The 16,936-nt window shown below is 40.2% G+C and overlaps 1 protein-coding gene across 3 annotated transcripts in view; it reads left to right on the top strand.

The window, feature by feature from the left end:
- The first annotated feature begins 962 nt into the window (after positions 1 to 962).
- The window catches only part of wwp1 (WW domain containing E3 ubiquitin protein ligase 1), a 29,733-nt gene continuing 13,759 nt past the window's right edge, over positions 963 to 16,936 (top strand). Inside the window, exons 1-11 of one of the 3 annotated variants that reach the window (XM_026179192.1) lie at positions 963 to 1,193; positions 6,084 to 6,140; positions 6,802 to 6,893; positions 7,115 to 7,256; positions 8,706 to 8,830; positions 9,171 to 9,323; positions 9,521 to 9,593; positions 14,481 to 14,662; positions 15,509 to 15,920; positions 16,106 to 16,201; positions 16,690 to 16,864. In XM_026179192.1, the coding sequence (XP_026034977.1) occupies positions 6,824 to 6,893; positions 7,115 to 7,256; positions 8,706 to 8,830; positions 9,171 to 9,323; positions 9,521 to 9,593; positions 14,481 to 14,662; positions 15,509 to 15,920; positions 16,106 to 16,201; positions 16,690 to 16,864 (1,428 nt within the window). In that variant the 5' untranslated portion in view covers positions 963 to 1,193; positions 6,084 to 6,140; positions 6,802 to 6,823. Of the gene's footprint in view, positions 1,194 to 4,856; positions 4,887 to 6,083; positions 6,141 to 6,801; positions 6,894 to 7,114; positions 7,257 to 8,705; positions 8,831 to 9,170; positions 9,348 to 9,520; positions 9,594 to 14,480; positions 14,663 to 15,508; positions 15,921 to 16,105; positions 16,202 to 16,689; positions 16,865 to 16,936 lie in introns of those variants that run through there. The other 2 variants (XM_026179190.1, XM_026179191.1) reach the window with 2 other exon arrangements.

Here is a 16,936-nt window from a genome sequence, read left to right as displayed (position 1 = left end):
TAAATATAAGTCACTGCAGTATTTTTGTTTTGTTTTGTTTTTTACAAAATAAAGCTGGCTCCAAAATCTGGATGTACTCTGTATTTTAAAATGATAAAAAATAAGCATCAGGACACACTGGCAGGAAGAACTAGGCACTGAGCATGTGTGGGGGAAATGTTTCTTCATTGAGGTTTTTAATTTGGAGTGCCCCTTTGCCCCTCTTAAAGCATTATTTGGGGTGGTAGACTCAAGCAGGTTATACATCATGAAGAAGCTCTATCCACAGTGTTTGCAGGAAAAATTCTGCTCCAGTCTAGGAAATCTGAGACAAACCCATTGTTTGATAAGTGGCTGAAAGAATTAGGAAATTTGCTACACCTGGGGAAAAATATGGAAAGTTAGATACAGTGTATCAGACAAAATGAGTCTCTTTCAGAAAATCTAGAATCACAAGTTGAAATCAATCTCTAATGGTCTTACAGATCAACAACAAGGCAGGTAAGTAAAGTGAACACTAGTAACACATCAAATCATATATTTTTTCTTCTTTCTTCTAAATATTTGTATTTTCTAAACCTTTAAAACTACAAATATATTTTTAAAAAGTATCAGGTAATAAGAGGTTACATTACATCAACACATTCAGTTACCACAAATCGGCCTAGTTTTCTTTCCTAATGTATCGGTGCCCGCAAGATTTATCGGGGACCTGTGTAGGGACGCACACCCCCTACACTATTTCTCTGGTAAAATTGGTTAAGTAAACGGGACTTTCAGTCAACAATGCTTACAACGTTCAGTAACGTGAAACGTAAAAATAAAGAAATGTTGAGATTAAACAAAGAAAGAGTGTTTTAAAAGGAAAAACAAAAGTTTGGATTTTATTAATAAATTGGATAATGACGGACCGAATACTTTAGTTAAGGGTTTCCGTTTAGACTACATAAAAGTAATAAATATGCAGTGTATAGCAGTAAGCCTGTTTCGTGTTCCGACTTATTACACAGCAGTATTACCCCTTTTCCACTAGTATCTACTGGGGTGGCGCGCCTGTCGCCCGTGTGTTTTGCTAGTCATAGGCTTCTGTACAGAGATGGCAAGAGAGCCGTAGCAGACTGAGGGGCCTGCTCGGCTAAGGATTTTACTGACACCGTTGCGTTAGCACACAGCCAAGACACAGAGTGTAGGAAAGTAGAGGAACAGCGAGCAAGGTAAAACACCCCTGCTAATGTCACTTAAAGCATTTAGAAAGACTTTCTCCGAGTGTTTAAATAGTATTTCTTGATAAGCCTGTATTTTATATGCAGCCGAACTGGCTAGCTTTGTGATGGCGGACAATTAGCCAAGATGCTAAGTAAGTTAGTCAGATAGCCGGCTAGCGAGCAGCTAACTTGGCTCACCTAGCTAGCGTCTGCTGTAACGTTATAACAATATGCAGATGTAGATTAAGCAAACACGCTACATTTTTAGTTATGTGCCCATTATCACCCTTTGGTTTGTCAGATGGATATTCTACACACAGTAGAAAGGATAGTCACCTAGCGTTAAGCTACTTTCACAAGACTAAAATTGTTTTGCTTTTTTATCTGTAGCTAGCTGGCTACCTTATTGATAGCTAGCTGTGTAGCTTTAGTTACAGACTAGTACTACTACACATTTAAAGGTTGTCACCGGGAGTATCTGCACATATTGTACGTATGTGTGTTGCAAATAGATTTAGGAGGTTAAGTGTCCGAAGGCCAGTAGCTGCCTATTAAGTTACACTTTGTAAGCTAATGCTAGCAGTCAGTAGATTACCCCAAAGTTAGCCGCTGTTCGGTAACTGTACCGGAGTTTGTGTGTTATGATCAGTATTTAATATGTAAATTAAGCATTGCTAGCGTATGGCCTGCGAATTGTGCCTAAGTGGAATCAATCTTCTGCTTTATTACCCATTGATCCATGTGACTGATTACTAAAGATTTTCTCATGAAAGGAAACAATGTGTTACTCTTTAACTTTTAAACGTGTTGACATTTCTAGTCTGGGTGTTTCTCGTGGCGTAGACAGTGCTTAACACAGGTGAATGTGAGCTTGAGCCACAGCTGTTTATTTCAGTGTTGCTCCAACTTGAGTTATCCTATGAATAGTGAGCATAACATGTAACACTTTCAGGGTCTCTAGCTTTAAAGACGAAATTCTGAGCAGAGACAAAGTAAGAGAGACCATATTTATGTGGGCTCCGCTAACACCTGATGAGAATCCCTGTCAGTACTGATTAGGCCTAGTTGCCTTACATTTCCCTTTTCTGGACAGGCTTGGTCTCAGAGAAATAGTCTTTCATGGCTGTGTTTGTTTGAGTGGCTGATGCAGGTTTATGTTTATACAGTATCTGCTATTGTATTTCAGGATTCTTAGTGTCTTGCTGTCTCTCTGTCATGAACAGTGGTTTAGTATTTGGGCTATCACATGCTGTGTATGCTAGTGCCACATTGGAAGGAAATTACTTAGAGAAAAGTGTCTTATTTGTCTGCTGGCTCTAAAATATGCTTGTTTTTGTGCTCTCACTCACTTGCAAAGACACTGAACTTTTGAAAAGCAGGAAAGCAGCTGTGGGTGAAATTAGGAGTTGTAGCCTGCTACCATTGTGTAAAGCTTGTGTGTTTTGCCCATGTGAGAATCTTTTTTTTAAAGTCTGGCAAAATAAAAGAGAGGTGGACTAAAAAAAAGCTTTTACGGTATGGGGTAGTGTAAGAATAATCACAGTCTCGTTATTTTGGATAAAGATGAGATTTACTGTATTTGTCTTAAAGTTAGGAAATTCCTGCCACATTAGTTAAAAATAAAAATAAACAGAACAAACATAAAAATAACCCAAGTAAGTAATAAATTAAAAAATAACCATGTCAGTCGGTGTCAGGTTAAAAACAATAGGTATTCAGCATCAGGACTTTTAAACATTTAAATATACTTTATAAGCATCTATGCTTCATTCCTGCTCATGGTCTGCCCGGATGTGTTCTATAGACAGCTGTAGTACAGCGGGCATGTGTGTCTATGTATAAACTGTTATGTGCGTCATTAGGTCACAGGAAGACAGACAGTGCATTAGAACAGACAGCAAAGCTTGTTTGACAGGTGGTGTGAGAAAGGATTTGTCTTGGCTTTTTACACACAAAGGTGTACATTTAGAGAAACAAGGGAAGTTGTCTGCTGTCAAGCTGATTTTTTTTGTTAGCCAGACTCTCCTTTGAAACCTTTGGATTAAGCAGGAACATGATCAGACAATCTTCACAAAATACAAAATGCACGTCCAGCAGTAAGCATGTTACTCTTGTTTTGTAGGCAAATCTAACCTTGTGCTAACCCTGCTGGCAGCTAGCATATTAAAACAGATAAGTAGTCCTCGAGCAAAACAAAGAAAACTGAATTGACCCTAAGATTAAAGTTCCTGTGTTTTCTATGGTTCTATAGGGGTTTTTTAATAACTGAATTCATCTGGTGTTACCCAAGAATCCAGATCCTACAAATAAAGTATTAATTGTCCCCTAGACTTGCTGTTAAACCCCTCCAAGCAGGTATTGAACAGGTTCAAAACGGGTATCTTTAAACACCATAAGCCAAAGTCCTTGGGTGTGTATTAATTGGGCAATTAACAATTTTCAGATTGTCAATATCTCTGAGCTCTTAAAATGTTTAAGTTGTATTTCAGAAAACAAATTTAATTGCAATATTAAATCAGCTATTGAGTTATGATCCTCTTTCAACCCTGGTGATTAGGAGTCAAACACCGCTGTATAAATACCACTCTGTTTCCATATTTCTTGCTCAGAGATGCTGTTTAGTAGTAACCCTCACAGGTCCCACTTTAATCAATACCTGACATAACCCCTGACTTGGGCTGTATCTCAGGAGGTAGGGTAGGTCATCTACTGATCAGAAGGTTGGTGGTTCGATCCCTGGCTCCTCCCCTGCATGCCAAATGTCCTTGGGCAAGATATTAACCCCAAGTTGCTCTCCGATGCATCCATTGGATGTGTGTGAATGGTAGTTAGAAAGCACACAAGCACATGTTTGTGTGAATGTGGCATGTTGTACAGAGTGCTCTGAGTACTCAGAGAGAGCTATATAAGATATATATATATATATATATATATATGTGTGTGTGAATTAAGAGAATAGAATTGGCTTGCATGACTTTTAACTCATTCACTGCCATTGACGTCTATAGACGTCAATTGAAAAACTTACGTTGACCGCCATTGACGTCTATAGACGTCAGTTACGTTTTTCAATGGGAGGGGGCAGGTGTGGGATTTGAAGGGGAAGGTGACTGGAAAGGCAGAAAAACCCCAAGGGCACCTTACAACACCGACCCTGATAGCAGGCTAGATGGTGACCTAGGCAGGCACCAACTTGAAAAACTGAAGCCCACCAGCAGTAAAAGTAGACCTGCAAGGAGGTGCAGGGTTTGCGCACGTAAGGGATTGCGCAGTGAGACAAAAATGTGGTGCAAGTCTTGTTGTGTGCCCTTGCATCCCGGAAAGTGTTATAATGATTACCACACAAAAGTGAATTATTCATTGTGAATAAATGTTTCACTATGTACATTTTATTTTTTCATATATTTGTAAATAAATTGTTTTGATAAAACATAACCTTTCTCAGTGTTATTTCTGTTTTATAGAAGTGAAAAACTATTTTATATGTTAGAGGTGTCACAAAGCAAGAAATATTAGTGTCAAAGGCACTTTTCTGCTTGAAATGTATTTTTCACAAAAAGCTCGTTTTCTCCCTTTTTTTGGTCAAAACAGGCATTTTTGGTGGAACCCACCTCTCTTCTACAGCTGATTACTAAAGAATGGAAAATGGTAGAAACAAGCTTTTTTTTTTGGATGAAAGAAGAGAGTCTGTTCTTCATTTTGGTAGGTTCAGCGTTTATATGATCATAACACACAGTTTTCTGTGGCTCTTCAAAAATGAGTAAAAATGCTCAAAAACCCTGGCAGTGGGGAGTTACCTGATTTGAAAATGGCTGGCAGTGAATGAGTTAAAGTAGTCATTGTAAACCACACATGATATGAAAAGCTGATGACTAGTTGATGACTTGGAAGAATGGTTGAATTTCCTCATATACTTATTTAGTATATTTTTCCCAGCTGACTGAGGCTGTAATAGGTTGTGGATTTGCTCTGTGTTACTTGATGGATGCTGTCTTTTGCAAGAAGCTGTGTCTGACTAATGTGCTGACAGTGGTTTAGTGTCCAGAAGCCTTAACATCAGTTGACTCTTCACTAAGCCCCACACGAGCATTATAACTATGGATGGGAGGCTTGTCAGGCCTTTGGAAATGTTGCAGTAACTAAAGTAAATTGTTAGTGGTTGCCACAGATTTGAATTGTATTTGTGGCACACTAAAAATTTATAAGGTGCTACTTGGAAAATGTTTTAAGTACCAACTATTTTGAGACAAATAAATAACAGAGCAGTATAATCAAATGCCTCTCCAGTGAGTCTCTCATCCTACTAGACTCCAACCAACCAGTCTTAATTTTTTTGGGCTGCTCTGCAACCTCAGTGAGCTGAAGGGTTCAGCTCACAGTGGGTCTCCAAGCAGAACAAAGACTCCCGTCTCCAGCTGCAGTCCAACGTGGAGTCTTGGAGTCTGTGTTTACATGATAAGACACTCTGGAGAAACAGCTTAGTGACAGTGGTCTCTGCAGTGATGTGGTCAGTGAGATGGCTGGTAAGAAAACATGAGCTGGGATGTGTGGGGGACCTGAACTTTCAAAATATGGGCAAGGGCATATCTGCTAGTTAACTGATTGCAGATGTAGTCATTGTCTTGTAACAATAAAGAAATAAAGCCAGAATGAGTTGCCAAATATACTTGAGCAGACATAAACGTGCTTAGATGGCCCACCCAAGTTACACAAGATACTCAGCTTTAGTTCTGTTAACCTGAAGCGCTTCAGCACTTAGTGTCCTTACAGTTTGATTATTGTGGTTGAAATAAATACATATCAAGTCGTAACTATATATTTGTTATCTTAATCAGGTCAGAGGTCAGACCTTTCTACCAGCTAAATCTTATCCTAAAAACCTGTGCTCTTCTGTTTCAGCGGCACCATGGGACACGGAGTAGGCTGAATCAGATGGTCTAGCAGCACACACCAGTTGTGAGTATACATGATTTTTGTTTTTTTATTTTTCTGGAATTTCTGTGGAGAATTACAGTTATTGGGTACTATTCATATCTGAAGAGATAGAATAATATAAGAATAAAACTGTAACTCCATGTATAAAATAAATAATTCCAAACCATCAACATTTGTGTTTATCTGAAGCACTTTACACTCCACAGAAAGTAAAAGTTCTCCCAAATCTGTCCTGGTACTTCTGTGGCATAGCAAGAGAATGCTGTCTTGTATAATTTGAAGAGAAATATTCTCTTATTAAACCCTGGCCAAGTTTGAATTTTAGATTAGAGTATTTTAAAATTCATTTCCTGTTTCAAGTGTAGCCATAGTTGCAACTGCTTTTGACTCAACATTTCCCTGACTGTGCTGGATTTAAAAAAACAAAAAACAAACAAACTGCACGGGTAACATGGTCTCGCTTTCTCACTCTGGTGAAAGAGAATATAAAAGTGAAGGCTGCTTACAGAGGATGTTGATTAACTTTGAGGCGCTGTTAGCTGGTTAGACCTCAGTTACAAACCTGTCATTCACAATATGCAGCTTTTTTGATTTCTCTGTATTCTTATTGAGAAATATCGGCGCTCACGTTTCTTTTGTGAATTGACTCGGTCATTTGTGTGTAATGTTTGCGGGTTTAAAGGTTTTCCACTGTGGTGTATGACATGGCCACGGCCTCATCTAGAGCAGAGACTAGCCATAACCACAGAGGAACGTCACAACTCTATGCCATTGGTGAGTAAAACACTGTAGGCTACGATGTGTAAAAGTGTCAGTCGCCTCAGGGTGTTGCCACTCCCACAAAAAGCTTATGTTGAAGCACTCTGTGTACATTTTCTATGTGAATACTCATGTATCACACTTTATGACCTAAATGTCAGAGTTAGTGTCACTTTTTCTGCTGTAAATATAATGTAATTGAGTTTAAATGGTGTCTTTCATTTTCTCTCCATCAGTGTCCTGTGCCAAACTCAAGAGGAAGAAGAGTTCCCTGTTTGGGACTGCCATTTATGTGGAGGTGACAGCTGAGGGGGAGACGCGGCGCACTACAAAATCTCATAGCTCCTCCAATCCTAAATGGGACGAGAGGCTCACTTTGTAAGTGTGCTGTGTACAACTGGCTGACAGCGTTCAACAGGCTGTGTGTTGAAGCATGTCATTTTATTTAATGTCAGTGGCTGTTTCTTTCATCTTTATTTATTTAACAGCTATGTTTGTGGAGACGAGACACGCGCACACACACACACACACACACACACACACACACACACACACACACACACACACACACACACACACACACACACACACACACACACACACACACACACACACACACACACAAACAAGCAAAAAGGTATGACGTTTCCAGAAGCTGTTCTGCAGTATTATGTGTTGACATTAAAAGCTGTTGACAGAGAGTTTCTGTGGTGCTTTGTTTTTTGTTTGGTTCAGCAGTCTTATACAGTATTTAATCCAAGAGTGGTTGTTGAATCTTATTAGGCAATCATAAGAGCAGGAGAACCCTCAGATGGCTGATTTTATAAGTATTAAACTAAGGGAAAAGTTGTATGATAATATACAAAACTCTTTGTATCATTTAAAAGCCCGCAGTTCTTTGAGTGGTCAGACTGGACTAGAAAAGTTCTGTAAATGGTGTTTTTTAATGGAGCCATCATCCTGAACATGGCAGACGTTTGCAGCTCTCTGGCTTCCGACTGGCTCAGCCATATGTCAGAAGCATGTCGTTGGAAATGCTAATTGGCTTGATGGGGTCATTATTGCTGACAAGACAGAGCGCTGCTTGTTTGTGGTCTCGTGTTTACACAATGGATGTTTTGCAAGCTGTTATGGGTGCTACACAAAGGCTTTAATATTCAGTGTTTTTCTTTAGGCTGATATTCAGAGACCTAAATGTAGTTACTGTGCTGTATAGTGTTCATTTTGAAGATGGAAATCAAAGGGTAGTGGTATCATGTGTGCTTGGTACATTGGTTACCCAGGATAAATAACAAGTTATTGGTGCTCTGAGGGGATGAAGGTGTTGAAAAATAGAGAAACTAGAAGAATGCAAAGCTTCAAAATATTTTTTTTTCTGTTTGTTGTTATACTTTCCTGAGGTGGGGAATAACTGTTGAGAGGGGGACCTGTTGAATCATAGTTACATGTCATATCAATTCAGTGTGTTCCCTTTGCTCGCCTTACCAATAAGTTTATTCACTGATTCACACACAAATGCTTTATAAAAGTTCTAGAGTTGCTCTTAAATCTCAGTGTATTTGAAATATAAGTCTGCGTGAGTATTGCAGAGCGTTTCAACAATAAGAGCCTTTTATTCCTTAGTTGAGTCATCCTAGAGTAAAAAGAAGATTAAAATACTGCCAGTTTTGTTTTTGTTTTTTTAACTTTAAAAAACTAAAAGTACAGTTTTAACTGCTGCTCTTCCTTTTTGTGATAGCATAAATCTATTTGAATTGTTTAAAAAGATTTTGGGGGGAATTTCAAGAATTACACATATTTTGTGCGTGTTTGTTTATGATTCTCTAGGAATGTAACTCCAAACACACAGGTGGATTTCAAAGTTTGGAGCCACCACACCCTGAAAGCAGATGCTCTGCTGGGCAAAGCCACGCTGGACCTCACTCGAACCTTGGAAGACCATGGCAGAAAATGTAACTTTTTTGTTACAGAAAGTAGCAAATGATACATGTGGAAAGTGTAGGTTGTAATTTGTCTAACTGTTTAGTAAATATACGGTTAGGACAGCATCAAAACAGGGTTTTTCCCAGCTCAAAAAATGTTTGTATTCAGGAGAAACCCAACAGAAAACCACTTCATTATGGATTGTTTAAATCAGGCTCACTAGTACTATGTGTTGCATGACCCCGATAATATCCTCCAAAGATGCAGAAGCATAGTGTCATGTAATTTTAGGGTTTGTTTTTTTTTTTTAAACGTTATTTGTAATTATTATTTGCTGTTTCTAATACTGTCCTTGCTTTGAATCCACAGTAGAGAATGTGAAGGAAGTGCTGAAGCTGAGTGCGGAGCAGAAGGGGGTGACAGTGCCCATGGGGGAGCTGACCGTGTACCTTGATGGACTCACTGTCACCGACCAGGAGGAACTGGCACCACTTACCAACGGCAATGCACCAAATGGCTCCAGTGAGCTCAGTGTTTATGTCAGGGGTGGGTGATTTTTTTTTTCTTTTTTCTTTTTCTAAGGGAGAGGAGGGGCGGAGGGGTCTTTCATCTGTATTAACAGTATGTGAATGGATTGTGCATACAGATTGAGTTGAATGAATTCCCAGCATACATAATCCCGTTATCTCTAGGCTAACATTGGTTTCTTAAATCTTCAGAGGTCCAACAGAATGGTGACGCCATCCATGAAAACGGAGATTCATCTTCCTCATCCTCAAGGGCTGCCAACAGGTAAAACTGAAAAGGCAAACTAACCCTTTTTGGGACATTTTATGTTCGCTCGCATAGTCCCCCCCCCCGCGCAAAGCAAATTTCTATCTACTTAAGAATTACTGCTTCAAACCAGGGAGCATGCTTATTCTCAAGTTAAAGAATGCTAACAGGCTGATAAGTGTGTTAGCCTTGTTTCAATGCAATAAGTTGTGCTGGAATACACGAAGCCATATTTTTCCATTGCTGTTTATACTCATGTCCTGTTTTTTGCTAGCCCCGTGAGGTCTGTGTCTTGTCTTTCTCTGTCTTGCTACTTCTCAGTTAAGACCGTCGTCCCCTTTGTGTTTTAATTTCTCACGCTAGCTGCTTGTGCCAGTCTTATCTGTCACAAGTGCCCTTCAGTGAGCTGTACTGGCTTCTATTGAAGAGCCACAAAAAAAAATACTCTTCACAGCAGATGGGGGGTGGTTATGAGGGTTGTGGCTGCTTGGCTCCTCTCTGCATTGCAGCTACTGAGAAGACTGCAAGACACAAACAGTAGGATATTTAAAGCTGTTTCCACTTCCTGGGAGTTCCAGAAATGTGCAAGTGCACAGACAGATTGCAAACACGGCCAGCCGAAGGACAATTGTGGCGGGCAGACATAATTTTCCCCATGTCATTGTTACCTAAACATTGAAACCCTAAACACACATCTTGAATGCAAGACAGTTAAAGCAGCAAATATATGCACATGAATCCATCTCTCTAAACAATAATCTGTGAACAAATCCCCTTTAAACCTTTTAAGAAATGTATAAACAGGAATAAGCATAAAATAATGACTCATTTTGAAATCATTTTTACATAACATTAATAAACAAAGTGAGGATGCTCTGAGATGCCACAAGAAACTGTGCCTTAGTGCTTGCTTGAACTTTAAATGCTACTACATTAAATTTTCCCTAAATTGTTGTGAACATAAAATGTTTGTGTGTTTGAATAACTAAATAGTTGGAACCTATTAAAAACCCAACTTCATTGTGGTTTTACAAAGGTAGTTAGCAGTCTCGCAAACTGTATTGAATTTTTAGTTGCAGATAAACTGAGATTCTTGCATAGACGTATATGACATGTCACCCACTGCTTTAACATCCTAGACAGTATAAAACATGGACGGAGCTTCTGGGTGGAAAAGTAAAGGTAATGTGGCTTAATTCTGTCTCTTGGTCACCAGGGCCCTATTTCAGGAAGCCGGTTTAGAAAACTCAGAGTGAAAAACGATACTCAGGGTTGAGTAACCCCGAACTGTCCAACTCGGAATATTCGGTTTCAGAAAGGCTGATAACAATTAGTTCAATCAACGTGGAGTTGCTTTAACCCCAAGTTAAGCGCGCGCACGAGGATACATAAAGCCCTGATTAGTGGAGCACAGATTAAGCGAGTCACCATGGAGACGGAGGGAAAGAAGGCGCGGTCAATGTATTTTACAGCGCTTGAGGCCGAAATTCTGATGGCAGTATAGGGCTTTGGAGCGTGATGTCACGGGGGTGGGCGATAACATGCAAATTTTGCGGGACAAAAGTAACACAGCCTCAGCTACAAAAGAAAGGGAGCATGCATGGCAAAACATGGCCGACAGAGTCAATGCATGAGTGTTAATTTAAACATTGATCTAGGGATTTCCACCCATTTAACACGTTATTTTATTATATTTTATTTTATTTTTTATTTCATACATTTTATTTTGTGATGTGATGTGAGCGCAGGTGCAACCCAACAGGCCCCAAACGTTCCTGGCAGCAAGTAAAAATGAAATATAAAAATATAGTCCAAACAGGTGAGGTGTAATTGTATTATGAGCCATAGTGCTTGGTCTGTTTGTCCTATATAAATCAATTGCAGTTAGAGGCTACATTAATTTTCTTTCTGTAAGCACTTATTGAAATTATCTGAGCACATTACAAGTACATATTTGCTTACTCTGTATGCTCATATGCGACCCGTTATAGCCAACAGAAAAAAAGCGGAGGCCTGAAAAACAGGTGGGGGTCCTCCACCACCACCACTCACAGAGGCTGAGCAGTTGGCTTCCACATTTGTGATAATGTTGGCAGCATCACATATGATCTTCACAGTGCAGAGAACACAAATTAGCATCCATTACTATAATGAAATAATTTGTTAGTTTGAAATGCTACAGGGAACTATGTACCTGTACATTAATGCTGTGGAAAGACTTCCTGTTCACATAGTCTCCTTCATTTACTGAAGGAGCAATGATTGGAATGTGATTGCTATCTATACAGCCAATCACGCCTGGGACCCGTGAGAATAAATGTAAAATTTAAGTAGTAGTTCAAATATCACCACATCATGAATTAAGTTTCGTTCATCCTGATACCTGCAGTTTTGTGGCATCCCTCTTTGATAAATCTTGTGGGTCTATGACCGGGGAACACCACAGACGAGTACAGGAGACGTTTCAGTGCAACTGTAACATTCCTGACTGCCCGACAGACGGTAGCCTTGGAAACGTGCTCAGCGTCACCAATATTATACAGAAAGCTCCCGTTTGCAAAAAACCGAAGTGCGATACGAATAATATGCACAGAACTGAGAGAATGTCCGCGATGTGTCACATGAGCAATATTAGGCCTGAGGATGTTATTCAAATAAATTATAGATTGTGCTGAGAAACGGTAACGTTCACACAGGAAATCATCAGGAAATGATAAAATGTCCAAACGCGCTCTAATCACTCTCTCCCGGCGGAAAGCTCTGCGGAGAATTTGGGCTTCAACATCTACTGGCTCTTCAAGGAAGGGACACGCCATGTCTGACACTTCCTACAGTCAGGTTTCCGACAAAGAGGCGGAGAAAGTTAGGGTTAGTTGAAGTAAACCTGCTAGGGGGCAGGTTAGCTTCACGGAGTGTGTTGTCATAGTAACTCGCTCAGAATTAATCTAAACTCGCTTTGTGAAACTGAAAACCCAGAGTTTTCGTTAACTCAGGGTATACTTACTCAGATTTTGCTCTAAACCGGCTTCCTGAAATAGGGCCCAGGTAGTCGGGATGGCAAACGCATTTCCAGTCCTACAGAATGTTATGAAAAATGGCTTGCTGTCGTGACCTATGTACACAATTTCCTGCTATATTAATGGACTCGGTCATTTATTTATCCATTTATATGCTGAATAATAAATCTTGATCATGCAGTATTTCAAAATGCATTCATTATCCAGGGCATCTTCATTGCCTAATGACATGTGAATGATAAGCAAGTAGATTCACAGTTAGACCCGCCCCTGCTCATCACATCTGGGTTTTTGTTTTTTTGTTTTGTTTTTTTCCTTAAACCAAGATGGCGATCATGAATACACCTTCTGAAGGCTTCAAAACAGAAATTGAGAAACCAGTGGATGATGTCACAGTTAGCTACAGCTCTCTTTTATAGTGTCCATGCAACCTACATTTTTGTGTTATTATTTTAGTGTTTTTGTGTTAACACCTGCAGTGAGTTCACTTACTTAAAACCTTCAGTGCTCAGCAAAACCTGGCTCTAAATTATTGTTGTTACTGTTAAGTGATCTGTATCGTTTCACACAGGAGGCCTTTTTCTCCCTTTGTAATGCCTGTGCCTTGATTTCTGTCTTCTGTTTATTCCTCTTTGATTTGTTGTGTTTCCTTCTTTTCGCCGCCTGTCCCGTTTGGTTCTTTTGCCATCAGAATTATTGTCTGAAGGCAAAGAGAGAAGCCAAACGGAATTACTTTACCAAGTGGACCATACCTGCCTTACCGTATTGGTCCATTTAATTGACCTTTGTTGTTATTAATATTTATTTTATTTTCAGTTGTTACAGACGGGGCAGACATGACCGGGGAGAGGGAGGGAAACAAAGACGGAGGGGGAAGAGGAATACTGATGAAGGGCAAAGAAAGGGGGGGGCAAAAAATACATATCACCTGGATCACCTGTTGAGAGGGGGGGGGGGAGAGAAAACAAGCAAATTAAAAAAACAGCAATATAATAAACACAACACCATCGTGATACTCTGTGTGTGTGTGTGTGTATATAGCAGTAAATATTAAATATTATTATGCAGCACATAAGATTTACAGCGCACAGTGTGCGTTCAGGTAGGAGCCAAAAAGGGTGCAGTTTGTGTCTATGAGCACCCGTGTGTACACCTGTGAGCATGAGCGCACTTGTATTTAAAGTTTTGTTGCATTTCCTTTGTTCTTTCCCCTCAGTTTGTGTTTCCAGTTTTAAATGGTCAAGTAAAGGAACCCTTCTGTGGATCTAGCAGCAGCAGGTTTTATAACCTGTCAAACCACATGATAAAGCCTGTAGGCCTGTGATGCATTGTTGTCTTCAAACTGTGCATGTTTTTCTGTTTTTGTAATTGGTACCCTGTCTTTTGTCTCAGCATCACATCAACTCGCCTTAAGCAGGTCCACCTGGGTTTGACTCAGTGTTTGAAAATCTGTTGGCATCACTTCCTGTGCACAGCATCTTAACAGGTTTTGAGTCGTAATTATAGGGAGAGCTTTTATGGCTTGTAAATATGCTGACTAGTAAAAAAACTCATTAATGTGAGTTATCTGTATTTGCCATCTCTTTTGGGTTTTCCTAATCACACAGAGAACCCACCTCTCACAAAGACAAAGGTTGGCCTTGACAGCAGGTTTTGCGATGGTCTCTTTCTGTCAGCTCACAAAGGAGCCTCTTTAGTTGTACTCATTACATCACCGTACTATCCTATTATAGCCTGTTTTCCTCTACAAAACAATCAGTTCAGTGTTATAACTCAGATCCGATGGCCATGGAGGCAGTGAAGTAGCACACAGTTGCTTGTTCTCATGAGCAATTCAGATTTGAATTAAAAAATAAAAAGATGAAATCTCCTGTATTTTATCTTCAAGCACAGTGAATGGTACAGACTTGGGCCCAAGGTCAGGTTCCTGTTCAGCCTCCAGTGGTGCGGATGGTCAGGTGCCTTCAAGCTCCTGCAGCCCTGCTCTTGGTCATGTCGTCAACGGAGACTCCACAACCAACTCCACCCCTGTCCACCAACCCTCAGACAGTGATAATGAGAGTAGGATGGGTGAGTTTGCACATGCTGTAATGTCTACTTTACAGTACACATTACAAAACTCATTTATCGTTGTTTTTAGTTTTGTTTTTAGTTTAGTTTTTTTTATTTTAGACAAAAAATAACTTGATTTGGATAAGACTGAATATTATTAGAGCACCCTGGTAACATTTATATGTTATAGTGCCTTGGATGGTCTCAAACCACCTCAGGTTTATGCTCTCCATGGTCGATGTGAACCTAGTGAAGAGTAGAGAAGAGGAGTAATTACATTAAGGGAAGCCTTTAATCTCTGCTGCTCTCAGCACCTCTATCCAATCTCCTTGGAAAGAAAAGCGAAGTGAAAGCAGAGTGCACTTAAACTCGGAGGACAGGCCACATTGAGCTGAGATTCATGACAGAATATAAATTTTTTAATAGCATTGCATATAAAGAACACACACACAGTTAGAGCAAATGGAAACTGGCTGTGTGGGGTTATCAGAATACCAAACTGGTACCTGGTAAGAGTTCCATAGGCTAACTTTGGTGCATGAAAAGTAGCTCAAGTAGACAGTTTTCACCTTCTAAAAATTTGGGTTCAATTAATAATCTTATCATTCATTTTGTTCTCATAAATTCCAACGTAATAGATGTATTTGCCTTCACAGAGATCCTTGCTGATAAGCCGGTTTCTATCACTTTATCCATGTTCTGTGGACGTATGCAGACTTCTAGACTGTTACACTAAAAGTCGGTTGTTGCAGACAAAAGACTGATTTATGTATTTATTTATTGAGGCATTGAGGCATTACTGACATCAATGGATTGAGTTATACAAGTAAACGGCACTCCGGTCTTATTGTGACTTGCCTGCAGTCAATGGGGAGTCCTGTGATGCTGCTGAAGGGCAGTCATCTGCGACAAGAAGTGATGTGCTGCCCTCTGGAAGTGACCACGAGGACTGCATTCAGGATGCTGCCCTGCCAGACTCTGACACAGCACCAAATAGCATATCTCAACCCCCGCCTGCTTCCACATCATCGTCAACCTCTTCTGTTGCTGCTAATTCTGCCACTGCCGTTGCTGCATCCTCTTCTTCCTCCACATTCACCTCTCCAAACCAGGGGGTCACCACGTCCTCGTCGTCATCCTCCCCGGCGCCTGCTGAAACAAATGCTTCAGGAAGTGGAGGTGGTAGTAATAGTAGCAGTGCAACAGTAACTACAGATGGGGCCAAGCCCAGGCAGCAGGTCCCCAATACTGGAGCCTCAGATCCTCTTCCACCAGGGTAAAAAAAAAACACAAAAACAACCCCTGCTGCTCATTTACTGATCAGTATTACTGTATTTATTTTGATTTATTTCTGTTTTCAAATTACCTAAACACCAGTGCGCACACAAATATGACAACAGTAGAGTGACGTTGACCAGAATTTTTCATCCTTTGTTTGTTGTTTAATTTTGCATCTTTTAGGTGGGAGCAGAGAAAAGACCCACACGGGAGAACGTACTATGTAGACCACAACACCAGGACGACTACTTGGGAAAGACCACAGCCGCTACCACCAGGGTGAGGGTCTCACCTTTGTCTTATGTTGTTGTCACACTTGGTGTGTTTAGTCTGTTTAAATCAAACATGAACACAATAAGCACTCAGGGGCAGACTGAAACAACAGTTCCAAATGAACTCCAGAGCAGTGCATTTACGTTGTGAGCATGATCCAACCTTGATCCAAACCAACTACCAGATGCACGTTGCAAGTCTGGGCCAACAAAATTCCCTTAGACACGTATGCTTTGCATTCTGGGATCCACCAAAATATTATAGTGCAGGTCTATACGGGCTAGCAACTAGCTGTGAATTGAATGTAAATACTCCATGTTCTCCTATAGTCCAGAATACAGCACCTTCTTTCTATATTTACTTTTGTTGTTTGCAGGTGTAAGTAGTTATTTCAGTCTTTTTGTTTAATCACCTACATGTCAGTTTCTGGCATTGAAATGTACTTTCATGTGTATTTCTCTATTTTTACCATCCCATCTCATTCCTTCTACCAGTTGGGAACGTCGAGTGGATGACCGGGGTAGGATCTATTATGTGGACCACAACACCCGCACCACCACATGGCAGCGTCCCACTATGGAATCGGTGCGCAATTTTGAGCAGTGGCAGAGCCAGCGCAGCCAGCTGCAGGGAGCTATGCACCAGTTTAACCAGAGATACCTCTACTCTGTAAGACACATCACCACACTCGCTCTTCTGCCTAATTACTTGTTTTCATATTTATACATATAAATAAGTAAC

Source organism: Astatotilapia calliptera, chromosome 9, assembly GCF_900246225.1.
Source record: "Astatotilapia calliptera chromosome 9, fAstCal1.2, whole genome shotgun sequence".
Classification (NCBI taxonomy): Eukaryota; Metazoa; Chordata; class Actinopteri; order Cichliformes; family Cichlidae; genus Astatotilapia; species Astatotilapia calliptera.
The sequence above is the reverse complement of the archived record's forward strand: the minus strand, read 5'-3'. Positions and strand labels throughout refer to the sequence as shown.